Source organism: Takifugu flavidus, chromosome 4, assembly GCF_003711565.1.
Source record: "Takifugu flavidus isolate HTHZ2018 chromosome 4, ASM371156v2, whole genome shotgun sequence".
In the NCBI taxonomy this organism is placed as follows: Eukaryota; Metazoa; Chordata; class Actinopteri; order Tetraodontiformes; family Tetraodontidae; genus Takifugu; species Takifugu flavidus.
Genome location: NC_079523.1, coordinates 11288698 through 11314725, shown reverse-complemented (window position 1 = coordinate 11314725; position 26028 = coordinate 11288698). Strand labels below are relative to the sequence as shown.

General features: G+C 46.9%; 2 protein-coding genes, 2 long non-coding RNA genes and 1 pseudogene across 12 annotated transcripts in view; 2 read left to right on the top strand and 3 right to left on the bottom strand.

The window, feature by feature from the left end:
• Nucleotides 1–5751, bottom strand: part of LOC130524653 (low-density lipoprotein receptor-related protein 1-like) — a 56275-nt gene extending 50524 nt beyond the window's left edge. For 3 of the 7 annotated variants that reach the window (XM_057030964.1, XM_057030969.1, XM_057030968.1), the window contains exon 1: nt 5017–5749. In XM_057030964.1, the coding sequence (XP_056886944.1) occupies nt 5017–5107 (91 nt within the window). In that variant the 5' untranslated portion in view covers nt 5108–5749. Of the gene's footprint in view, nt 1–5016 lie in introns of all 7 variants that reach the window. The other 4 variants (XM_057030962.1, XM_057030963.1, XM_057030965.1 and 1 more) reach the window with 2 other exon arrangements.
• On the top strand, nt 981–2342 carry LOC130524660 (uncharacterized). Its single transcript, XR_008950179.1, has 3 exons — nt 981–1147; nt 1230–1396; nt 1494–2342. It is a non-coding gene; the product is annotated as an uncharacterized LOC130524660 (long non-coding RNA).
• A 1828-nt stretch (nt 5752–7579) lies between the features above and the next one.
• On the bottom strand, nt 7580–9616 carry LOC130523953 (uncharacterized; annotated as a pseudogene).
• Nucleotides 9617–13857: 4241 nt separating this feature from the next.
• LOC130524381 (RNA-binding motif, single-stranded-interacting protein 2-like) overlaps nt 13858–26028 on the top strand; it is a 20184-nt gene continuing 8013 nt past the window's right edge. Inside the window, exons 1-2 of one of the 3 annotated variants that reach the window (XM_057030469.1) lie at nt 13858–14153; nt 24333–24499. In XM_057030469.1, the coding sequence (XP_056886449.1) occupies nt 14082–14153; nt 24333–24499 (239 nt within the window). In that variant the 5' untranslated portion in view covers nt 13858–14081. Of the gene's footprint in view, nt 14154–14330; nt 14699–14779; nt 14928–24332; nt 24500–26028 lie in introns of those variants that run through there. The other 2 variants (XM_057030471.1, XM_057030470.1) reach the window with 2 other exon arrangements.
• LOC130524388 (uncharacterized) lies at nt 15866–17414 on the bottom strand. The gene is made up of 2 exons (XR_008950135.1): nt 17278–17414; nt 15866–17196 (listed from the first exon to the last, which is right to left on the bottom strand). It is a non-coding gene; the product is annotated as an uncharacterized LOC130524388 (long non-coding RNA).

Here is a 26028-nt window from a genome sequence, read left to right as displayed (position 1 = left end):
ACCTTTCCAGCGGGGTTTGGAGGAGCCGACTGAGTCCGGGCTGAGCAAACTGTGATGGAGGAAAGCTCGATGGAGATTTCATTGACTACCCAGGAAGGGAGAGCAAATTGGTTTCTGACACCAGTCACCTACAGATCACCAGTACACCAACAGGAAAATGGCAATGGCTAAAGGAAGAATAGCCAGATTACCCTGAAAATCATGAATTAAGCCATAAAGAAATAATACTTGATAGGAAAGTCAGTGTGTGTTTGTGTTTGTGTGCTCGTACATGTCGTTTGAAGGTTCAGGCTGGGTTTTAAGCTTAAGGTAAGGAGCTGAGAAATGTATTACATCAATGAGAGTCCTCGCAAGGATAGCAGCATAAGCGCGTGTGTTACATGTCCCCTGCACGCAGTTGCAGGTGAGAATTAAGTAAAGGAATGTGCTGGTGTCTGATGATAGTAACCGAGGGAAACCAGGCTCTGTCAGGGCTGCACGCTGCTTCCTGTTTCTCTGAGCTCAGATCTGCGTTCAGACCTGAGCCGCCGTGAGGAGGCTGAACGTCTTAAGCGCCGCAGTAGAGCCAAATGTGCGGATAGTTAAGAGGTATTTGGAGATTTCACAGCTCCAAATGTCTCAGCTCCAGACTGGTAGCCAACCCTGACAGCTATTTGTACTGGAAGCAGTGTCAGAGCTCAGGGGGCGGAGCCAACACGCTCCTTCATTTCCACATAAGGATTAAAAGAATTCAGCAGCGATCTGGGAACCAGGCAGCAAGAAAAAAAAAACCCACAAGGTGTGTGCAACATTATCGAGCTAGTCAGTTTAGACAAATCCCTCTGCCGACGCACCACCGGCGCACACGCCGTGCACGGTGCAGCTGCGCAGGGACAAAAATGACAATTAAGGCTGCTTATGATTCTGCTGAGGGAAACATTAAAGAAGATTATATGGAATTCTTTAGCGCCTTTCCGTTATGCCAGTACAAGTTTCCAGAGGCTGTTTTTTTTTTTCTTTTAATGTGAACTATGTGCAAAATGGAGAGCCCTTGTGTTACTGCAGGTTGGGCCACAATCTGAGCTGGTACAGAAACAGCAGAGATCCATCTGTAAACGATTTATACACAACAAACAAAGCCCTCAAAGGCTGGTGACCTTCGAGTAAGGTTTGTTTCTGTTCTTGCCCTCTGCTGACCCCCCCATTTCTGTGACAAGCTAAGCTAACCAGCTGTGTCCTTTCATTTAAAGCCCGGTCAGAAGATTGCTAGCTGATCCTCACTGAGCGTCACCGCAAATGTCAAACTCTTCCATTAAAGCCCAGCGGTGATTACAGTGGACAGTCGTATCGACCGTTGCAGGAGCGCAGAAGAAAGCTGGGTCTGTTACGTGGGGAGACATCTGCCCCAGAGTTAAAGGTGAATACCTGCTCGGAGCATTAGCGCGTTTTCACCACTTAACCTCGGGTACAATGCGTTAAGGACAGGGAGTTGATTTAAACGTTTTTTTCTCTAGAACATCAACATCGTGCAACAGCAAAGCCAAATCGCCGAAGCAGACAGGAGTCAGACGCGACAGGAAGGACCAGGGCGGACATCATCATCGGCCTGTAAACATCAGGCCGACAGCAGTTACATCTTTGTTCTTTAAACATTATCAGGCTGCTCCCGCAGTAAGAGGTTGCCTGCATATTTCTGTGGAAGTTCCGTTCTCTGGAGTTGTTGAGGGGGCCTCCTGAGACCATGTTCCATCTCCAATCCTGAAATAGTTCCATCTAGATAACATATCTCAACCAAGACCCTTAAGTGGGTCACAGGGCTGGTCTGGGCACATGTACACACACGGTGCTTTCAGCGACGTTCAGCTGGGTGGGTTAGCTTAGCCTAGCTTAGCATGCGACTGGAAGCGGAGATTACCTTTGAAGAACCGTTTTGGTTGGGTACCAGGGCCCAACTAGGTCACATCCAGGAGCGGTCACTTGGGTCTTAAACGGTTATCTGGGTCTAGTCAGATGCTGTTTATTCGGAGGGTTGCGAAAGAGTGTGTTGAAACAAAAATTATTTTCCCCCATTGCTAGACAACATGAAACAATTTACCTAGAATTTAAAGGGATGCAACAATTTGCCTCCAACCCTGCGGTAACATTATTACATTATGCCATTTCATGTTGGTAAAATCACATCATGTAGCCAGAAATATTCTGACTGTTGTTTGCATATAAAGACCGTTATCAGACATTCTGGAAGGATCTTTCAAAGGGACCAACACTTCCTGGCTCTAACACTTCCGTCTCTAATGTTTAACTCTTGAGCGACAACCCACGTCTGTTCTAGGAAATAAAATGCAGATCTTTTATTTCATCAAGTCAGAGATAATGAGAGTTAATTGACACTGCTCTTCTGCTCTATTAGGCTCATTGAGTTTCTCCTCACCTCAGCTAATCCCAGGTTCTAACAACCGGACACAGATGTGTTCAAAGACCCCTTCTGCCGTCAAAGTCTTTATATCCGTTGTTTATCTTCTTGTTCACTCAAAAATTCACAGCAAAAACTGCAATGGTTTGGCAAGTGTTCCGATGTGATTAATCACTTTTAATCCACAGCCCCCACTGATTAATCAGATTCAGGATTTTAGTGTGACAGCCCCGGTCAGTTTGAAACTCTGTGCAAACAGTAGATAATATGACTGAGCTGGAGGCAAAAGAAGAAAAGCTGCTGACCAAAATACTGGATTTTAGAATGGCTGGGTTATGTACTCTTGGCTGGGTTTGTGTTTGTTTTTTTCCATTGTGTCACCTAATGTGTTTAGGCAGCAACCCCGGCACTGATCTAAAACACACAGTAATGGAGGGTGACGTGATCCGTCGTTAGCTCAGCAGCTAACGACGGATTTTAGTTGTCAGCTAAGTGGGAACCTTTTGGTCACGTGGGCATCTCTGTGAGGGCGGCATCACACCAAAAACAGCCAAATGCCCGGTCGCCTCCACCAAATGTTACACTGAACGGCCCAGGTGCGAGGGGGGGGGGGGGGCAGCACCAAGCACCGTGACAGTTACGGTCCATAAACGGAGGTCGGGTTACGTGGGGTTATTTCCGTTGTTCTGGTACCGTCTTCACCACCTACGGCTTTGCCTTTGATTCCCTGGAAAGCGCCGCGCTTCTCGCTGTGAAGTTACAAGACTTTCATGGAACGAAGCGATGGGAACCCTTTCACCAAGGCCTCCTGCACCGGGCGCCCAATTAGCGGGACCTTCTGAACAATTTGCGACTGTTGGCGGAGGTCCCCCTCAGGGAACAAAGAGCAGTTTGGACCCAACGTCCCTCTTGTTGGCGCCGGTGGCCCACGACCTCCGTCCTAACTGAACCAGAATGCCGTCTGATTTGTACGGCTTTCAGGCGCAGATAAAAATGCAAAGTCGTGGCTCCGCTGTGTCACAACTTATGCAAGCGCGACATCAGCACCACATACGGACCAAGACCATCAGCTTTGCTACGTAACGAGGGTCTCCCCAGTTGTGACCCTGGGTAACCTTCAGTTTTAGCCCTCTTAGCGCTGTGTGAGTCTAAAATGTGTCCTGCTCCACTGTCAGGACAACCTGTGGTTTGATGGTTTTCAAAAACGTGGGCTCCACCAAGACAGATAAAGATCCATACTCCAGCCACACAACACAGTCCGACTGAGGGTTTCTTTCAGACGTTCCCAGGGGGTGATATTAAAATAAAGCTGTCTGCATCTCCTCTGAACAAAGCCGAGTCCCTAGATCAAAGTGCAACGTCTCACAGCGAAGACATTTTCACTAAAAAACAACACCGGAGTTCAGAGAGAAACTGTTTGTTTAAAGCAGACATCAAAGTGCGCCAAAGAGGAAGAAACTGCAGGTGATTGCTGGTTATTCAAAACCATCATCAAGGTGGCAATTTGCTGCACGTGTAAGAGCCACGCTGGACTGCCACGTGCAGAGAAATTACTTTCAAATAAGAGGGGAGTGCTTATTGGATTTGATTTTAGAGACCAGATTAGCTTAGCAGCAGCCGGCGTCACATGCTGGAGACAGTTCTGACAAGGACAAATATTCCAGAGGTCTGATAACAGCACAATAAACTGCTTTAACTTGAAAAGAAGTGAAGAAATCTGCCTGTTTCCTCTCACAACAACAACAGAAGGCTGCATATGAGAGGCTGTGGGGGTTAATGGTTTCCAGCAGCCCGTCCAGTTTGTGTTTCTTTGAGGGAGCGACCGACACCGTGGCAGAGAAAAAGAACTGATCGGGAAATGGGTTAGAATTCAGTTTCAGGTGGAACTGAGATCAGGATCGAGGTTAGGGGTTATCGGGGCCCACGAACAAAACTGTATGTGTGTGTGTGTGTGTGTGTGTGGTGTGTGTGTGTGTGTGTGTGTGTGTGTGTGTGTGTGTGTGTGTGTTGTAGATCCCTGGATGAGTCGCTGCCACCTAAGGGGGTCCCGCACAGCGGGTCCAAACTCATCCATCACGCACCGAACACAGCAGTGACGCAGCAGTCCGGCGCACGCCTGCTGATGGCAGCACTCAGCGCGCGGCCAACAAATGAAAGGACGATCACCTAAAGTAAACATCAACCGCCCTGGCACAACACTGCCCGCGGAAGGGATCGTAGAAATCTGTTGAACGTTAACGTCACACGTCTGCTCCGGAAATCTAGACCGCGTGGATCGGAGATCTGCAAACGTGGTTACTTAACATGTAGGTTTTTGGGGCCCTTATGACTAAGGGTCAGTGTGTGTGTGTGTGTGTGTGTGTGTGTGTGTGTGTGTGTGTGTGCGTGTGTGTGTGTGTGCGTGTGTGTGTGTGTGTGTGAGAGAGAGAGAGAGAGAGAGAGAATAGAAATGAGGTCCTTTAATATTCTTATGTGGCCCTGACAGACCGGGGACAGGAACAAAAGACCACTGTAACATGTTTCATCCCCGACATTTCTCCTGTCTACGTTTGTCACGCACGCACGCACGCACACACGCGCACACAACCTGACACTTCTCTCTGCACGAGATTCAATCAACTCACCATCAATAGCCCATCCTGGAGCGACCACTTGCAAACTGTGCAACAGTCCAAAGAGAAGCAGTCCCGTTACCAGCGTGCCGGTGCGCAACATCGTAGCCTGTCTCAAAAGAAGAGCTCTTAGTCATCAATCGGCTCTCGGTTCTGTCTTGCAGACAGGCGGCGACGCGCGACTGTGCACAGACGGTGATGCTCCTCAGCAGGAATCCGCTTTCTGGGTGCTCGCCGGCGCTGACAGGGATGCTGCTGGCCGCGGATGCGGAGAATGTCCTTTTCTCAAGGCTTCAGAGGAAAATCCGAGGCTACTCCCAGCCCCGGCTGTTTAGGGGCTTCTGCGGACGCATGGGCAGCCCTGCCACAAAGGCTAGCAGGCTGAACTGAGCATCAAGCTAGCGGCTCCCAGTCGAGACGGACCTGGCGCCCCCGATGATCCTGCGCTCGTTTCGCCGTCCCCGCTCCAGTTCAGGAAAGTCGCAGGAGGGAAGGAAGGAGCGCGGTTGTTGCCGTCGTTTCCAGCACCTTCTGCTGCTGGTCACAGACTGAACCTGGAGCCCGGAGCTCAGTCACTCAGTCAGCGGGTCTGAGTGACGTCGGCCGGCCCTCCCCTCGCTCCAGCATCCGACATCCCCCGATCCACCTCCATCCATCAAAGCGCGCAAAACTTACTGCAACACCCCCTCCGCTGTGCGCACTTTTCCATTCCATTTGTGCCAAAGACGTTTTATATGACGACATGAATTAATAGCGGGATAATGATTGAAATCTGTGTCTGTTTCTCCTCTTCCAACATCTAGTCATCACCTGGAAACACCTGTAAAGCGCACGTCAACAAGTAATTAAAGATTGCTGACAACAAATCAGCCTGGAAAATGCACCCGTTTGAGAGACGGCGCATGAATATGAGCACCAAATTAAAAATCTAGAGCATATTCATATTCGTTCGCTCGGTTTATTGGTCATAAACACCTTAAATATAAAACGTTAACACACATTATCGTAATAAATGGTTTAGGATTACACCTCAGCACCTTTATCGTTTATCCAAACACATAAAATATGAAGAAATAATAAAAATGCAAAAATAAACCAAAAAACAAAGAGGTTTTTTTGTTTTTTTAAAATAAAAATATGTCTAAAAACCTTTTTTTTATTCCACATCACCACAAGAAACATCCCACTTTGCTGGATTCTTGCTGCGCGTTTACTGCTAACGTGGTTTGTGTCCAAAATTCCCCACATTTGCCTTTCAGCTCATTGTAAGTACTTCGTTTATAATAATGAGGCACGAATTGCTTTCTTCGCAGTGGAATGACCAGGGAGGATATTTCAAATGGAGAACCCCCGAGTGGGATGAGCGCAAACATTATTATTAAAATGAATGTCACGGAATGCCCACTGTCATGATTTAACAGCGTCGGGCGATGTTGGTGCCTCCCTAATCAGATTTTAATGCTCCCAAAGGGAGAAGCTGAGAAAATCAATATGAGTTCAGAATTTAGGCAAATTTGCTCATGAATTTTAAGTCAATTGGTGTTTTAAATGGAAAGTACATAAAGTATCCTGCATGAAATATGGATTTTCTTTTTATCTGAGCACCTAAATTCTCATTTGCTTTTCCATTTAGTGGGTAGCTGAGCATCATTTACTTTAAACGTCTTATGAATAGTTAATAGGAGACTGGGATCTGAGGCAGCGATCTGCATCGATCAGGCTTCCATCTCATCTCCATGTGACCTTTCACAGCAGCGGATCCTGGAAGATGTCAAAGTACCAGGAATGTCAAAAGGCTGGAAAATTAATAAAATGTGTAAATTGTCCTAAAATGAGGAGTCTGAACCACTCCTGCTTTTCGATAAAAACGCACAACAACCAGTTAATTAACAAGACTAATTAAGAAAACACCCAGAGAGGAAAGCTCCATCCCTCAACACCTATGAGTTACCGCTCCTGTTTAATTAAATTACAATCATAAGTGCTTGTTGCTGCCTGTTGCTGCAGGGAACATAAAATGTGACATATAGTCACAATAGAGAATCTGCTTCCCAGTCCCAAGTCCCCACATGTAAACATGCTCATATTTATATTTGTTTATTTACTTTACCTGCTTGGACAGACATGTGCCGTCCCACACTCCCATAGCAATTTCATACTTATAGTGGTGAAAACGTTGAAAATAACACTTGATAAACTGGGACACGGGTCTAGACAGGCGCACCGTCGCCGCTGCGAGCTGACTTTGAGCATCGGAAGGTTTTGGTTTCGTCCATTTACCCCTCAGTTTCGTAGTGGCGCTAAAAGCTGCGCCTTACTGACATCTAGCGGTGGTTTGCTGCTATTACCGCGGAGTGGAGAACAATGGGCGCTTTGTTCCATAAAGGTCAACACAGCAGAGAAAGAAATAAGTCAGCATATAATTAGTGTAAATAAGGTAGAACCTCGACAATCTTCTCGATTTCAAGGTCGTGGTATTACATTTACAGACACAAGTGTTGAGGGAAAGGAAAAGGAATGGCATTTTCATAGTGTAATTTCCATACTTGCAAGTAAAGAAAAAAAAGAGAAGGTATCGCTTTTTTAATGCACCGTTCAGTGTTTATTTATTACTCTACTTACTTAAAGATACATCTCCTGGATGCACTGGGACACATCATCAGTGATGTATCCTGGGTTCATAGGGTGTTTCGGGTTTCAGAACATCATACACCCTCGCCCAGGTGACCCAGCCAGGGTGATCAAGGCCCGGCTTGTGTCCCAGTAGCAACCCACGGATCTGGATGGAGTGCTGGTAGATCCAGGCTTTAAATCTACCAGGCAGGCCAGACTTGTCCACCTTAGTGAGCCACCCTCCAAGCTGTTCCGTAGACTTCTGGATAGCAGCAGTGTCCTTCAGGCTGGAGTCAAAGAGCTTTCCCAGGTTCTTAACTGGTTGCTCCGTGATCGATGGAATTACGGTTCCTGAGATTGAGAATCGGAATTTGTCCACCACTTTCCCCTTCTTCAGTACCATGGACCTTGACTTGGTGGGCTTGAAACTCATCTTGGCCCATAGGATGAGTCTCTCCAAACCCTGCAAGATCCACCTACACCCTGGGACTGATGTTGTTGTGACGGTAAGGTCGTCCATGTAGGCTCTTATGGGGGGCCGTCGAACACCTGATCTGGATAGAGGCCCTCTGCACTCCACCTCATTATTCCTTTCTCAAGGCGATGCCAGTCTGAGGTTACTGACCCTGAAGTGACCCTGAGCCTGAAGGTATCATAGTAATCCAGAATCAGGTCCTTGATCTTACTGGGAACATGGTGTAGGTGTAGCGCAAGCTCAACTAGCTTGTGTGGGATGGACCTGTAGGCATTAGTCAGGTCCAACCACAAAACCGCTAGTTCTCCTTTGCTCTCATGGGCCTCTCTGATGAGCTGTATGACTACACCATTGTGTTCTAGACAGCCGGGGACTCCAGGATCCCACCCTTCTGCACTGAAGTGTCGATGTTGTTGTTCTTGAGGAGATGCTGAAAAACACCTTCCCTTCCACACTCAATAGTGAGATAGTCCGAAACTGGTTGATGTTTTAGAGTCCTCCTCCTTAGGTATCCAAACTCCCTCAGCACACCTCGACTGGCCGGCTACTCTCCCCCTTCGCCAGATCACTTTCAAGGCCTTCCACAGATGCCGGAGAATTTCTGGACAGCGCTTGTAGACGAGGTAAGGTACACCACTGGGGCCCGGGGAAGATGCAGAACGGGCTGCCTTGATGACTCCTTCAACCTCCTTCAAACTAAGCTCTGCCAACTTGAACTCTGCCGATGGTGGGGCAGGGCTGATGAGCGCTCTGTTGGGTCCTAGGTCTTGACCCCTCAGTGGGCTGATGAGCGCTCTGTTGGGTCCTAGGTCTTGACCCCTCAGTGGGTCGCTCATGGTGTTCTGGAGGAAGCGATTCACTTCCTCCCTTGAGCACTCAAGTCGGCCACTCCGCCTGTCCCCAAGCAGCTGTTTAGAAAACCGGAAGGGATTAGGGTTAGGCAATGAAGGCTGCTCGCTTCCTTGCTCTCTCTCTCCCGCGCCTCCTATGCCCTCTGCTCTGCGGAGAGTTTTCAACTTCTTCTTCCGCAGGATGTTATACAGCTCTTTTAAAGCTTGCTTGTCCCCATCAGCAGCTCTCTTGAACTGTTTCTTGAGGGTTCGCAGCTCCTTGCGCAGTTGGTCTATCTTAAAGGACCTGCGGTTCATGGTGTAAGCGGTGGTCTCAGTGTTGCCCTTCTCGATCCGTCCAAATCTTTCTGAGCCGTAGCTGACGATGATGGTACTTATCGCCTGGAGTCTACTGTCGACATCTCCTTTGGCTGTGGCTTGGTCTATTTGCTGGAAGCCACTTAATCCGCTGCTGTTGAACTACTCTGTTAGGGTTGGGAGGCTCCAGTACGTGGAGGGACTGGGATCTGTGGGTTGGCTCCTGTCCGGGCTCCTCCTGCGTCTCACCGGGTCCAGGACCTGTGTGTTGCACCTCAACCTCCCGCTCCAGACATTTCATTCTGGCCTGATGGATCTTTAAGCCACGCTGGTTCTTGCACACCTTGCTGCAGATACATGTCACTGTCGTAGTCATTTCCATTGCAGGGGTCATTAACGTTAGGTCCGTCCGATTGGGGATCTCATTCTCCCCCCCTCTCGGGATCTCCTGGGGGTGTTTCTCTGTAGGGCTTTCCGTAGCTTGCTTGGGTTCCTTCTCTCGAAAGATACAGGCTGGGGTGCTAACCCATACTGTCTTTCCGAGCTGCCAAACTGTCTTTCCAGTAGTCGACCAAACTGTTCTACATACTACAATCAGCAGTTATTTTGTGAAAATACATCATCCTTACATAATGATGTATTCTAAGATTTCCAAAAATTACGTTTTTCTTCATGCACAAAAAAATTGTTAAACTTTATTTTAACAACCTCGCAATGACGGAAGTCGGTAAATATACAACGGAACAGTAAGTACCACCATCCCCCAGCAGGTGTGGGTATAACACAGCGACTGAGCTCTTCCCCTTCCGAGCTTTTCTGCAGCCTTATCTACACTGCAGGAATTTCCGCTAAATTTATTTGTAATTTAACGTGAACATCAAGAATGATGCATGAATAACGGAATCAAACTTTGAAATCTTGGTGCCAGTGGCATTTTTCTTTCGAACAGTTCCTGCAAACCTAAAAGTTGCCAGCAAAAGTTCTCACTTCCTCTTCCAAAGAGGTTGCCACAGGGTTGTTTTCCCTCTGCTCTCTGTAAGAACCCATTTTCAGACAAATGGTCCAGCTCCAGTTTTCTGTGTCTGGTGTAAAAGCACCATTCATCTGGTTTGTGTCATGACTGGACCCCGGATTCCTTGCGTCATCCTTTCATCCACAGCTCAGGGCCGTGATGCACCTCCGCCCAGTTGGCTGCAGCCTTAATGGGGCGTTCTGCTCTTACTGTTAAACACGTGTTCTGAGTAATCCTGGAAAACTTTGATGGACACTTCTACAAATTTTTTGAAAGGCATCTCACAAAAAAAACTACAAAAAACACAGAGATGGCGTCTCAGCCGCCCCCTCTCCCTCCTTTCCCCCTCGCCTGAGAGCCAAATGGTCTCCAGAAAATCACTTCCTGTGTGTTTGGGTCTCACCAGAGGAGCAGACAAACAGTTTGCAGCGAATTTTGGAGCGTTAAGGACAAAATATGATGGGTGATTACGCTTTGGGCTAAATTATTCTTCTATATTTGTCTGCCTGAAACCCTACAGGAAACACTTATTTAGACCATCAGAACCCCCATTAAAAAGACATTATCAGAGGCATGTGGGCAACCTTGTAAATAATCTATTATAGCAGAGCAGCAGAGCACAATCACGACTTTAAGGTTCAAATAAGTGTTGGAAATTTCTAACCAGGCTTTAACTTTGTAGTTTTCTGTGTCCAAATTAGTCTAAAAATGGCGGCCCGGCAGATCAAAGTGAATGTCCCTGGCCCTTTGAACTTTGTGCCTGCAGAGGAAGCATCACGGTGTTGAGCCCTCACTCTCTGTAGTCTTTTTTCCTTCTTTCCTCCTTGAAAAGGAACAATTATGGAGCAGCCAATGCTGATAACAGCTAAGGAATTTGAAGCATGCGCAAACAGCCCATCCCCCATCCGCTCGCCCCCTTCCCCCGCCATCATCCCCTCATTCCCTTCCCTCGCACTTCATCACCGACTTTTTTTTTCTTTCTAAACCTTTACACAGGAATCCGTTGCTCAGATTACTTCCAGCTGGAATACTAAGACACTCAAAACCTCTTGGAAACTGTATTTTCTACAAAGGAGAAAGCGATTTATTTACACATCTGTCATCTTACTAACTTGGAAGAATTAAACAACAGAAACAAAAGAAACGGAATTAATATATTTCTTGGAAATAATTTGATAAATTTGATCTTTCATTTGGTGGCGACCTGTAAATCTATAGATTCTACTGAATGGTATAGAATATGTGATAGTACCATTCTCATCAGCTTCCTCTCTATCACAGTTCCTCATACATTCCATCCCAGAAATGTGTGTGTGTGTGTGCGCGCGTGTGTGCATGAGGTCAAAGTTCACCTCCCCTGTTGTGTAATATTATAAACTGTGCAAAAACTACCCGTCCATTATGACTTCAGGATTCACAATAGTTTATTTCTGTTTGTTATAAAATGATTCTGTTCTTTTAAAAGGTTTGTCCTTCTGGTTTATGACAAAACTGTATTTTTATCAATAAAGAGCACAAAAACGGTGGAGCGCTGAGAACTGTGCGCAAGTCCGCCGTAGTTTGTAATTGTTAAACTTCTTCTTGTCCACACCCATTTGAATTGTTAACTCTGAAAAGTGACCCTTTCCCTTTTCCCGTCTCTCTGCCCACTTGTGTGTGTTCAGCCAGCGTTCCCGCACCGCCCCCCCCCCACACACACACACACACATACACATACACACACCCCCCACAGCTGACCTTGAACCTCACATTGACGCTCTCAGTGACTGAACCCCTCACTCATACATGAACTCTCTGAACCCTAATACACCATTCACACACACACACACCACACACACACACACACACACACACACACACACACACACACACACACACCTTGGAACTTTGGCAGAAACCTCAATCGGACAGCAAAGTGCATGAGGAAATACCCCCCTTCCACACACAGGCGGCACGACACAACTGCATCACACAACTGATACAGTGTGAATTTTTCTTTTTATTTAAAGCCAAAGTTCCGACGCGCAGCTGGACTCAGTGAAGGCACCATGGCGTCAAGTTTAACTCCCAGTGGAGACCACAAATGCACCATCACCCACAGTAAAGGCAGATCACACCCACTATGTTACTCTAGTAATAAGGCCACGGTTTCCCGGCAACCAGCGTGTTGACGTCCAAACAATGTTGATGTCGTCAGAGCGGCTGGCTGTTCCGCGATGTTCTGCTGAGTGCAACAATGTCACTGGTGTGTTCCTCGGCAGCAGACAGAGGAACAGCCCGAGGCAGCAATTCACAGAAAGCCCGTCGTCGATCCGCTTGTACGCTTCAGTGGGACACTTGGCGGTGCCAACTGGCCCGGTCAGACGGCCATGCAGAAGAATATTTAGGGCTCCAGGAGAGCAACAGTTTAATGAAAGCTTAGAATTGCCCCAGGTTTCCCCTCAAATCAACTTTCACAGGGAATCTAGGTAAACGGCTACGATCTGGACCCTCCGTGTCCGGCCTAGCTTGACTCTTTATTGGACCCAGCGCAGCAGAAATAGATCAGCGGCTACAGTCTCCTCCGGTGCAGAGGTGACCGGGGGACAGAGTTTCACATTCTGGTGGTAAAAGTTTAGGGCGGCTGCTTGTGCAGCTTCTCCTGTTTTGCCGCCCTCAACTGTGACCTTCAGAGGAAACTGCAGGACAGCAACATGGTGAGAACCAGCTGCACCAGTGCAACCACATGACACACCAGTCCGTCAGGATGCACGAAGTTTGACTCACTCTGTCTGTCTATCTATCTATCTATCTATCTATCTATCTATCTATCTATCTATCTATCTATATCTATCTATCTATCTATCTATCTATCTATCTATCTATCTATCTATCTATCTTATTGCTATTTTTATATTGTGTGGGACAGTGAGGTGTCCATGTTAATCCTCCCCACTGATGCAACCATTTGACATTTTTATCCATGAGATGAACGCTTTAAACATTTGCTGAGTGACCAGAGGTCATCATTAGAAGCGTCTCCCTCCAGCTTCGTGAGAGCCAGAAAGATGGCTCCTGTCAGTATTTGCCCCGTTAGTGGGTTTGGAGGCACTTACTGACTGTAAATAGTGAGGTAATTGTCACTTCCTGATGTTGAGACGCAACAATATTTCTGCTGTAATACCAAAGCACATATTAGATGGAGCCCCCACCTGCCAGTGGCAGCAGGAGGACATCTTTAGTTTGAAATCCACATGCTTGACCAAGGATGTTTACGACTCGTGACCACGTCAGACGCCAGAGGAACCACGACTCTGTGGGCAGATGCGGACGGGAGGAGGGAGGTCAGTGAGGGAGACGCAGAACACAACGGAGCGAACAGGGTTGCTCTTTTCCTCTTCCAACCAGGAATGAAAGGATGAAGGATGGTCAGCTTTACAGTGGCCCCTGCGTGAATAACCAATCTCAAACAGATCAAGGAGTAAATTAAGGACCCCCCCCCCACCACCACCCCCACCACCCAAGCTGAATCCACGTGCTTTTTTGTCTCCGTTTGGAGGAGCTTCTTTTCAACTCCTTCCTCTGCTCAGAAAAACTAACAAGGGGAGTAGATCTAATCCCCCCCTTCCTCCCTCTCTCCCATCCTCCGCGGACCCCCCTGGAAGCGAAGCAGCCGTGAAGGAACCCGGGGGGCCCGTCGACGGGGGCCCCTGTCCTGCAGCAGCAGCAGCAGCAGCAGCAGCACCACTTGCAGTCAAGCAGCGGGACTCCAGGCACTCACTTCCCCAGCTGCTGACGTCAGCTGGCAGCCTGGGCTGTGCTCGTCGCTCCGGACATAGCGCCGAGAAAAATGCTGCTCTCCGTACCGCCAAGGGCAGGAATCAACCCCTACAACGGCTACAACAACAGAAACAACAAAAAGGTGAGCGCTTCGGGGATTCCCCCCTCCCCCGTGTTCGGCCTCTCTGCCCTTTAGGACAGTGTTCCAGCGTGTGCCGCGACCGAAAGCGGCTTGTGACAGTGAGCTGCAGTGTCCTTGAAAAGCGAAACGTACAGAATTTAACTTCAGACTGCGCGGAGCGGACAATACGGCTCGGACGCGCGGCGGCGGCGCGGAGCGGAGCGGAGCGGCGGTCCGCTCACCTCGGCTCGGTCCTGTCAGGTTAGGAGCCGGACAGGGGGGCTTTTATTTGGTAGTATTCGTGCGTGTGTGGAGCGCGGTGAGGATGTCGATATGGCTCCGCTTACTCATTTTGAAAAAAGAAAAAAAAAATAGAGTCAATGGGGGAGAGCAACTTTTCGGGGGAACTGAGGAGCGCGTCTGCGTCCTGGATGTGTTTGTGGAAGTGGGGGCAGGGTGAACATTCTGGGGCCCCCCCAAAAAACAGGGAAATCTTCCACGAATTCCACTTCTGACACTGGGACGCGTTGGGTAAAATTTCACTTCTTCATTGTCTCCGCTCCCGCGTAAGTTTGCGAACTTTTTTTTTTTTCCTTGTTTCCCATCTGAAAGCGGAATATGCCCCACCCCTTCCAAAATCCCACCAGAGCAGGATGACTAACGTTCCCACAATCAGGAATCCAGCTCTCCGGCTCAGATTCTGTGTTAACGTGAAGGTTACGCGATGTTACAGTTTAAATGGATTTAAGAGCCCTTAAAAGTCGTGAATTTAAATTCCTAGTGCACGGATTGCTGGTATGTACTGCTCTGTGGATTATTGTCGTGAATTATTGTCATTTCTATTATGGGATATTTCACCTACTGTACTCCTCCTTTGCTGGTTGGTGCGATCGCAAAGGTGCATTTTGACCATCATGTGCAGTCTGTTAGTTCTGCTAAGTGGACCCCCTGCAGCGTGATGCAGAACAGCGTGATGCAGTGACACGAGCACATGCACGCACGCTCAAAAACCAGAATGTAAGCAACGTCATTTGTTTAAGCTGAAAAAGGATGTATAGGAAATATACTATCACTCAGTGCCTGCTGGGATAGCTTCCAGCGACCCGTAACCCCCCCTCCCACACACACACACACACACACACACACTCACACACACACACACACACACACACACACACACACACACACACACATTACGAACGAGTGGCGCTTTTAACTTTGTCTCCATGTTGCTCTTCGGTAAAGATGTGATGTTACTCCAGAGGCTCAAAACTCTTCAGCTCAATGTTTGTCTCAGGTTGTCAGAGTTGCATTAGAAACATTCCTATCCCGCTCAAAGACTGTTGTTGGTGCAGTTGTGTTGTGTATGTGTGTGTGTATGTGTGTGTGTGTGCGTGTGTGTGTATGTGTGTGTGTGTGTATGTATGTATGTATGTATGTATGTATATGTGTGTGTGTGTGTGTATGTAACACCCACATACACATCAGTATAAACTCAAGTGTAAAAATTATAATGAAAGTGTTTCTACTATGGTGACTAAATTGATCAAAAAAGAAACAAGCAGAAAAGATGTGTAATCTATAACCTACAATTTGTTTTGATAACATTTATTGTGCAGATCTCAAAACTCTATGGTACAAAATAGTGCAAACACAAATAACGCTGCTAATTGAAATGCAAAGTAGTGAAAATGTTGTCAACAAAACTTACACAAGAATAAAGCGGACTGTCGTTATCCTGGTTTGTTTGCTATGCAACTTCCTGAGTTTAGATCCAAACAAGCGAAGAGGGGCAACATTTATTACTTATATTTACAGCCAGCCATATTTACAGATATAATTGGAACACACAACAAGACATTGACCGACTACCCACAACTACCCACAAAACACGCTGCGAGCGAGCGATTACAATACAGACGAGATTTTCCTTTTGATCTTTAGGACAAATTTGAGGCTATATGACCAACTTTTTCCTCAAACTGATAGCGAGCTCATTTAGCTCACCTTGGCTAAAACCATAAATATCATGATACGATACGAAGTGAAATCATTTTTCCGACTTTACTTCACCTCGGGGCTCATTTTTGGGAAGAGGACGCCCCCTCATACCCACTCAATCTGGTCATTGGCTGTTTAAAGTTATCGGAACCCCAGAAAGTGGTGGCAGTGGGCAAAATCCTCATCATTAACAATGCATACGACTTATAATATAGTTATTGGCGGCCTGTCCAGTCTGCCAGAATAAAGGTCGAGACAGCAGAAAGTCGTGAGGAATGATTACAGGCTGGGATGTACTTAATTTTTCTGTAATTCCCACAGAACTAAGGCTGCTAATTAGCCTCAAAGCCGAGCTGCTGCGCGTGCCAGGAGAAGCACCAGCTAATCGGCTCTGAAGTGTTTTATTAGCTTGTCGGCAGAACAAAACGGCAGTTTACTTCCCTGATAAGAAAGCGACATGCTGATAGGTGATTCGACATTTTGGGTTCAGGTTGGCAGTCTGGGAATACTGGAATTAATGCAATAATATAACAATTTATAAAAGCTCTACTTTTCCTACCTTATATTAGTGCTATTGGATGATTAAATGATTATGTTGCAGCTGTTTTGGTCATTAATGACTCAGCTAAGCTTATTTGTTCTCTGTAATAATCCAGTTGATGCTGTTAAACAAATAACTTGTAACCTGTCCCTGAACTGACAATTCCTCCTCCACCGACTTGTTCTTTTATCGCCTGCTCACATTCTGCCGCGCCGCTACACCAAATAGAAGTCTGCAGACAAAAATAGGCCTGCGAAGAGGTGAGAGGAGCTCTTTGTGTGAGCCTGTTTGAAGTGATCACCAGTCCTGGCCCCCGAAACTCATTTCCTCCCTCAACTAAATTGAATTAATGTTCTTGGATCAATCTCGGTCAGCTCGTTGCCTAACGTTGGTATTGTGCGTCTCGCTCGGGGGCACCGTCGAACGCTCATGTTTGCTCGTCAATCACATTTTGATCTCGGCTCAGTGGTTGCACTTTTCAAGAAATGGTCCCAGCGGATGTTGGCCGAGGCCAAAACTCAGCTAAACGTGGAAGAAGAGAAGAATTACAACAGCTGGATCTTTAACGCCTTGTGAACGTTTTTGAATAAATATATTGATAACCTTGACAGCGGGAAAGGAGATGTTCTGGTTCTGGAGTCTGTCCATCGGGCCGACCTCCCCATTTGAGCATCCCGAGGGTGGAGAGACAAACAAAATCTGCTGATTCATCCAGATCTGATCAGCAGATAGGATGCAAGTGTCTGACTTTAGCTGAGATGACAGAAGTTTTTTTTTTTTTAAAAACCCAACCGAAAACTACAGGCGTAGTTGCAGAACACGTGGCTGTGACACCTTTGCTCAGCGGATGCTCGGACGCTCTGGGTGTGTTTCATGGTCAAACTGTTTCAGGAGTTTTGCTTTTGTGCAACCGCACTTCTGCATGCGTCAGAACCGCCTCTCGTGGTGGTAAACCATCGCCCTTTCTCTCATTTTTTTTCCTTATGGTAAATATGGCGCCTCCACCATGTGCGATTCTTCTCATCTGAGGAAGTGGGCTGAAGTTTGGTGAAAACAGGTCAGGGACAGGTTGAAAGTGTGTTTGTGGTTCGTGGGGGTATATAGCTTGTTTAGGCCAGTGACATCATCATGCGTTCCGGAGGCGTTCAAGCTTTTACCCGCAGCAGTGGCGCCGAAGGAGCTCCTCCCTCAGTGATCTGAAGAACGTGTCAAAGGAATAAAGTTCAAAGGAATAAATAGCTGCTTTCAAACGGACTTACAGAGTTTTGAGTGCCTGTTTTTGTTGTTTTATCAGCCTTCGCAGATGTTGCATGTGTAAGCGCGCGTCACCACATCAGTGGCTTGGACGGGTCTGAGTAGTGGCAGCTGTTTTAAACTGGCGTGCGTGTGTGTTGCAAGAGTTATCGCTTCGGCACGGCTCCTCACACGCTTGCACATAACTTTGAGACGTTGGTATGAGGCGATATCAGGGCAGCAGCCTGGGGGGGTAGTCGACAATAATAGAGGAAGGCGTCGATTATGATGAGGAAGAGCCCCCCCAAGCATATTTCTGCTGTGTATTTATCTGAGAGGAATAAACACAAACCTCTTTGCTCTGTGCTGTGGATAACGTTAAATTAAAAGTTGCACTTCCACGGACTCGCCCACACATGTGTAACGGGAATGTTGCACCCCAGCGCACGAGAAGCCCCGCCAACCCACATGAATGGGAACAAAAGTTGACTTCATCTTTTGCTTTTCGCAATGCGGCTACGTTAACTGACGGAATCATAAAGCTAAAAATAAAGATGCTTTACCTCGCGAGTGTCATCTGGACTCAAGAAGGAAGACGAGTCAACAAGTCAACAAAGTGTTTCACACATGTTCTATTAGCATTAGCATGCACAACTGTCGTTGAATTGCAAGTCAAATGACAAGAAAAACAGAATAAAGAGGTTTTTTTCTTTATTTATCCATTTTTTTTCTTTGTATTTTTTAAATTGGAGTCACCGATAACATTGTTGTCAACAAAACTTTAACAATGGCAACGTCTTCAGGATCGATCGCACAACAAATCAGTACGTGAGACAAAGTAACCTTTCAATGCATGAGTGTAGACTAACTTGTTCTAACACTTTATCACGAGAACACAAGTTAAGTGCGAACTGACTCAGGTCAAGAGTGAGAATATTTTGTGTCGGAAGACACGAACGCAGCCGCCTTCCCCATCCTGATCTTATCTGTGTTACCCAACAGCGACGGTGTAACTTTGACCCCTTTTGGAGGCTGATTGATCACCCAGCCGGCCTGACTGGTTCAGTTCAAGTCGGCACAGGCGTGAGTTCAGTTTTTTCTCTTCTGCTACCGGAAGCTGCAGATTTCTAGGAAACGAAACCAAAACATGGGACATTGTCGAACCAATGGATTGGGAGCTAATGGCAGACCATAGTCTGGCAGTGCCCCAGCTGGGTCCACAAGTGCGAGGATGGTGAAGCAGGTTATAACATGATACCACACAATAGCTGCTGATTGTCAGATGTCTAACCTTGAAAAACAAAAAGTACAGGCGCGATTGTGGCTGAAGCGATGGAACAAGTGCGGCAGCATCCAGGCTGGTGGGTTTAAATCGTTTGGTGTGCTGGGAGAACGGGGACAGAAGTCTGCTTTCAGATATTTGACACCAAAACGCTACCGCGACGCGCTTGGATCCGTTTCCACGCTCCTTCAGCTCAGGTCACCTGACCCGGCATGAAAGTCTGGCATCTGCGTGCTTCTGCATCAAACTGACAGGCTGGCAACAGCGTACGGTGGCAGAAGGTCTGCAGATCAGCGCAGAAAAAGGGGGAAAAAAGGAGGTGTAGAAGGAGGGGGGAGTGTTGAGGAGGAGTTTCAGGTAAGAGTTCATGTCCCTGGCACCTGGTTGGAATGCAGACCTGGGAATTCTTCTTTTAGCCTCGGCTCAGATATTTTTACACAGGGTATCTGATGGTGGTTCAACATACTTTGTGCGTTTGGACGTGTTGATCAAACTGATTTATATGTGATCAGTGACTGAATTAGCCAATCGCCTCAGTTTATTTCAACCAGGGGAAATTTCCTCAGTGATTCCAGTTACCTCATCGCAGATTTGGCCGTTATTTGGTCAGCAAGTCGATCCAAAAATATGGACACTATTACTGATTTGTTTTTAGCTCTACTGACGGCTTAAAAGGCATCTTTTGTCCCTTTTTATGTAGTCTTCTGTGTTTCTGTGCCTGCGCGTAATCTCCACTGTCCTGTTTGATTTCATTAATGCAATACTTGATTAATCCAAGATGGGCGGCTGACCGACCGCGTTTGGCAGCAGCAGGCGCTAAAAAGTGCTGTTGTGTTCACTGCTATAACAACACGAAATGTGTTTACACGCAGAAGGAAAAACAAGGTGGAAAATAAACGGGAGAGAAGGACGAGAAGTGCCCCCGCATCCCGGCTCCCGGCAGAGATGGGCGTCTTTTAAAGCTGATTAAATCCGCAGTTTCTATGCTGGGTGGGATTCAGTGGCCTGCAGGATGAGTCCAGACAGCTGGTTCTGGTTCGTGCTTGTCCTGAGATCATCTCTCCGCTCTGGTTCACATTAGCTGTGGGCCTGAGTCTGGGCTCTGCCTTGATTTGGGTTTTTCAGATTAGCATGTCTCATTAAAACCGCTCCTGACGCTGCACCTTCCGTGTCCCCGCTAACGTGCTCCGCCTGGTCGCCGTCCTCGGGGTCAGCGCCGTCTGTCGCGCAGAAAACCTCTCTTTGTCTGGTGCGTCTGCAGCTCCAGCCGTGCCAACATTGTTCTTCTCTGAACTCCCTCCCCCCCCTCCAAGAATGCTTTGAGCCCTCCTCTCTACAAAAACCAAACGGAAGGGCAACTCGGCTTCAGACTGATTGAGTCTAGAGCGGCTTCCATCGCCTCACCTCCAACCCCCGTCTGCACCAAAAATATTTGCTAATTCTAAATACAGCAGAACAAGGAGAAAAAATAACTACCACCCGTTTGGGATGATTAATGTAAGCTTAATTGCTATTGTATTTCATAAAACTAATAGATTAGTTATTAGACTATAATTCTTTGGTCAAAGTATGCACCGTAAGTACTTAACGATTAGTAATTACCTATGTTATTGCAGTTTTATTACACGTGGAGGTGTAATAAATGCACAGTAAATGATTCCCTCCTCCCTCTGAAGACCCACAGCAGGGTTCACATCAGGCGGCAGCCCTGCGGTGTAAATCCATACGTTCAGGAAGGTGAAGACTCATCCAGGCAGCCGATAAATCTGACAGCCGCTCAGACAGTTACAGCTCTTTTGCCGGCTGGGTTCACGAGAGGTGTTGCAGCGGGGGAGCAGGCGGGACGGAGGAGGACGGAAGGACCCCTGACTCGTCCTCCGTCGGTTCTGGGAATCTGGTGGAATTCCGTGGGTGAAACTGGAGAGCAGTGGGAGCGCTCCAGATGACGGGACAGTGACAGCTGCGTCGGACAGCTAATGAGAGCTGCGCTTTCCTCTTGTCGTGTAATTACGCATGTCTGGACGTCAACACGTAACATCAGACTGCATGTGCGGGGCTAAAGATAGCCTATTATTTATAGTTTGTTTTTGATTTATGTATTTTTGTCCCTGAAATATTTCCGTGTTATTTTTACTCTTTTATGATGTTTTGGCAGAAGAAAAAGGGGAAGCTTAGACAGCATTGGCGCATTTAGAAGAAGGCCATTTTGTTCTGGCCGGGACATTTGGTACTGCAGACTTCCTGTAAGAGGTCCCTCCCACTGCAGCGCACGTCGCGCGCTCGTCATCTCGCCATCTTTCGGGGCAGATGTTCACCTCTGTGCACAAAGCTCTTCCGACAGAGGATTATCCATTGTTAGCCTTTTGCATGTCTGTCTAAGTCTTACTCAATGACTTGACTTTCGTATATTCTGACCAAATTCTTTTCCACCACGCCCACTTAGAATTTCTGACCAATCCCGCGACAGTTCTCAGATACTGAACAAGGAAGTCCGGGTGATATGTCAAAAACAAATTGATGTCATTGTGTCCCTGCAGCCCTGGGAAAGAGAACAAATGTCTCTGTCCTTGGAGAGTATAGAAGTTTCGACTGCCCTTTAAGCGTTGGACAGTTGCTACAGTGGAGCTATTTGGATTCAGTCTTTCTTTTGTGTGATAAATACTCTTTTCAGCAAAAGTGTAAAAATATAACTGCTAAACAAGAGTGTTTCCAACAAGTTTGGGGGAAGTTCTTAACCTCAAATGGCATACAATTCTATGTACATTTAGACACGTAGGCTAAACAATGCATGTCTGATCTTGTTTTGACTACAGAAACTGTATATTCCCTCACCGGCAGTGCCTGATCCAAGTTTACTTTATACCTTAGTACAGTTTTAGAAGACCGCCGTCGACTCATAGCTGTTCCCTGTCAGTTCCGAACATTTTTTTACACCCAAATTTGGTCTTTTCCCTTTTAGAGGTAATACCAGAACCTTTACTCACCCTAAAAAATGTGAAACTCAAATTCTGTGACCTAAACCAAGTTACGATTATGTTTGATTATACCTTTTTTGTGATTTATTTACCACACACATACACACACAGGCACGCGTGCACAATGCAGTCACACATTCCTGACCCCGGCGACTCGGGCTTAAAGAAAAGCAAACATGAAACCTTTTTTAATTTCAAATGGTGGATTGTAAATAACACGCCCATTTCTTTTGATTTTCCTTTTAAAACTGCAACTTGCATATACAAACATGGCGGGTTTCAGTAGCTAAGGACGAGAGGATTATCTGCGCTGGGGTAAATACCAGATGTGCAGAAGCTGTCCCCCATGATTTTACAATAGTATAACATAGGCAGTTTTTCTTCCATTAGCTATCTCGCCTTTGACAGTATTTCACATTTCTGAATTTGCCCAGGTTGCAATAATAAAATGCATGCAAAAGATTAAATTGTTAACATAATATGCTAACTAGCATGCTAACTTCAGTCAGCTAAGTCAGTCAGCTTTAGGTTTAGTTTAGGTGTGTTCAGGCGTCTCAAGCAGGCATGTCAAACTCAGTCCTCGAGGGCCACGATCCTGCCGGGTTTTCTATCCCACTGAATGCATTTTCAGCCTGGTAGGACAGAAAACCCGGCAGGATCGAGGACTGAGTTTGACACATGTGGAAAGAACCCTCAGCAGATGTCGCAGGCAGCACCCATGAAGTATTTGCAGCAGCCACCATGCTGCTGGTGAAATAGAGGTCAGAGGGGCTTTCTAAGAGGGGCCCGTGCCTTATTTATGGTGTCTAATTAGCGTGCTTGTTGCTGGTGGTTCTGTTGTGACTGCCACTTCCCGCTGGGCCTTTCCCAAACACTAGCAGTCTGATCAGTGACCCTCAGCTCTCCCCTTAATTAAGCCATTGTCCTGTTTTTAAAGCCTGGAGCATCACGCTCCGTCAGGAAGCATGTTTTAATTCCTTTGAGTGCAACGGTGGGGCTGGTCTGGTCTAAACGTGTTGCTGGTTCATTCTCAGAGTCCTATTAGAGGCGTCGATCCAGGCTTGGATCATTTAAGCAATAATAAAACAGAAAGAAACCTCTGCAGGGTTACACAATCTTTTGTTTCCCTAAGGAGAATAACAGGTGGGATGTAGTGATTCACTGGTCGTTACGCAACGGTTTTATTTCATGTTGTTGTTGGTTGAGTCATTGGCTAGTTGGCTGCTCTGGTTTACTACCAGCATTTAATGGCACTGGTCCCGAAACCTCGTGATATTAGATCATTATACCAGATTTACACATATCTTCACGCAGTAATAAAAATGTCGGCGGGCTGTTTCATTCACTTATTTTCCTTCTTGCCTCCTGCAAATGTGGGAAAAGGTCAGTTACGCTGCTTTCAAATTGAAAATGCTCCTCTGGTTTCAACACGCGGCTGACGTGGATGTCCTAGAAAGCAGCATAAACAGGAAGGAGCAGCCCGACTCCCTTCAGAATTGGCGGTGAGGATTGTTTTCAGACCTCTCGCCCTAAACGAAACTTTGTGTGCCTGACCTACCGTGATAGTAAATGGCTGCTGAGGCCACATTGTTTGCTGAACGATTTCCTCTTTCATTGTTTGCTCCTCAGTTGTTGCCGTGTGTAATGTATAATACCTACATTTACATTAAATTCTCACTTCCCGTTTCTGCTGTTCCTAGAGTTTTGCCTCCATCACAGACTACACACGACTTTTAAGTGTTTTATTCAACATGTTGGTGTAGTTGAAACACAGTTGTGAATTTGTCTTAATCTCTAGTTTAACGTCTACCTCTAGATTCTTTTATTTATGGCCCCTAAAGTAAAAAAGAAGTTACCCAGCATAGAGACGGCTTAAGAGGCCCCATTCCCCTATATGGAGTAGGAGCCAAGAGGCCCCACATTCCCCTTAGAAAGCAGTATTGGTGAGTGTTGACATAGAGGCTGTATCATTTTTCTTGGCTCCAGTGTAATCATCTGGTTCTGGCAGGATTACACTCTGCACCTCAGCTTATTGCCTTTGTCGCCCTTTGAACGGTCGCTGAAATCCCTCAATCCTGTCCCGCGTCTGCCGAAACCCCTCCTGGATGACTTCTCATGTGTGTTCCTGCGCTCTCACCTCAATTCCTGTGTTTTTTCTCCTTTTACAGCAGTCCTATGTGTCCTCCGGCCACCAGATGGCACCCCCTAGTCCCAACACCAACAGCAGTAGCAATAGCAGCGGTGGGGGAGGGGAACAGCTGAGCAAAACGAACCTGTACATCCGCGGCCTCCATCCGGGGACCACGGACCAGGACCTGGTCAAGCTCTGCCAGCCGTGAGTGACTTCCAACACCTACTTGGTTTATTGCGCAATTACGTGTAAAGAAAACTGCTGCAAGTTGTTTCTCTAATCTCACAAGAACGTCACCCCAAAACTTTAATGATGCACGTTTGCACACAGAAAAGCCAAACTAAATCAACAGTACCGATACAGTGGTTGGGGAGGACGATGGTTAGGGATTATTTACTGTAAGCAACGCAGTTTCAAAATGAAAGTGGGAGCTGTAGCATGCAGTAAACAGGGATCCAGAGACGTGGCGTGAGAAGGGCGGCGTGTTGCCTCCTTACGTCCTGATCTAACCCTGCACTTACGCCTGCCTTGACAAACAGCCAAGCCCCAGTGACGTGTCAGCCGTACAAACAAACATACACACAGAACAAACAGACATGCAAAGATCGAATCCAGTCGAAATAAATCTGGTTCTGTCTGGTGCCGTCCGGAGCCGCCCTGCACGCCGCGGATGTGATTTTTGAACTTTAAACAATGTGACACGGCTTAATGAAGGAGTCCCCAGCCATAACTCATAAACGCCGTCGATCATGTGATCGATCACATGTCCCCCCCCCTTGCGGCGTGCGTTCAGGTTGAAGGTGGATGGACAGAGGCGGCATTGTGGGGCGGGAGAAAAGTCAGGCAGAGATTAGTTGGGGGTGCGGAGGGCCACACACGAATTTCAAAGGAGAAACAGAAGTGTGTGTGTTGGGAGGGGGGGTAGCAGCATGGCCTGCTGGGAAATAATGGCCGTCAGCCCTCTGGAGTCCAGAGACGTCCCGTTTCTCATGGCCTCCCCAGTGAGGCGGCAGCAGAGGGTCTGAGGTAAGAGGAGGGTCACGCAGTCGCCGCCTTCAGACCTTTGGACCCCCCCCCTGCCATTAGGTAATGACATGAAACAGCCTTTTGTGTTCCTCTGCTGTTCAACAGGAGTCTTAAATGTGCCATTTATATCATATTTACGGTGAATTTTTATCGCTGTTTTGAGCAACGTGACCGATGTTCTGGGTTTTGAGGGGGTCAGAAATGGAATATTTCCGTCTGTTTTATGTCTTCGGCACAGCCGAATCCTCCCCCCAGATGAGACGCATCGTGACCCTCTCTAAGTGTTTTTCAATATGGCCGACTTCAGTGGTCAGAGCACCATTATCTCAACTGTGCACTTAAAGATTGTTTGCTTTACTGATAACTGAGAGAAAATGTGCCTCAAACTTTTATTCTGCCCACGCTCGACGTCCTTAATTTGGGTTTTCACATTTTTGTTTTTTTTTCAAAACCACTTACTTCTTCTAATGGAAAGAAAATGACAGATTCGTGTCACATTATTCATCTGAGCAAAGCGTGTTTTGATTTTTTTTTCCTCTTAGAGAACATTCATAATAGATTCATGGGAACGGCCTTTTTTTAGAAATTGTGCCTATTCATAATAGAATAATACTGTGCTGGTAAAAAAAAGAAAAAAAGAATTGAATGTGAATTCTGATCAGTAATGTTTCAAAATTTAGGTTCGTCTTACAGTAATCTCAGAAACT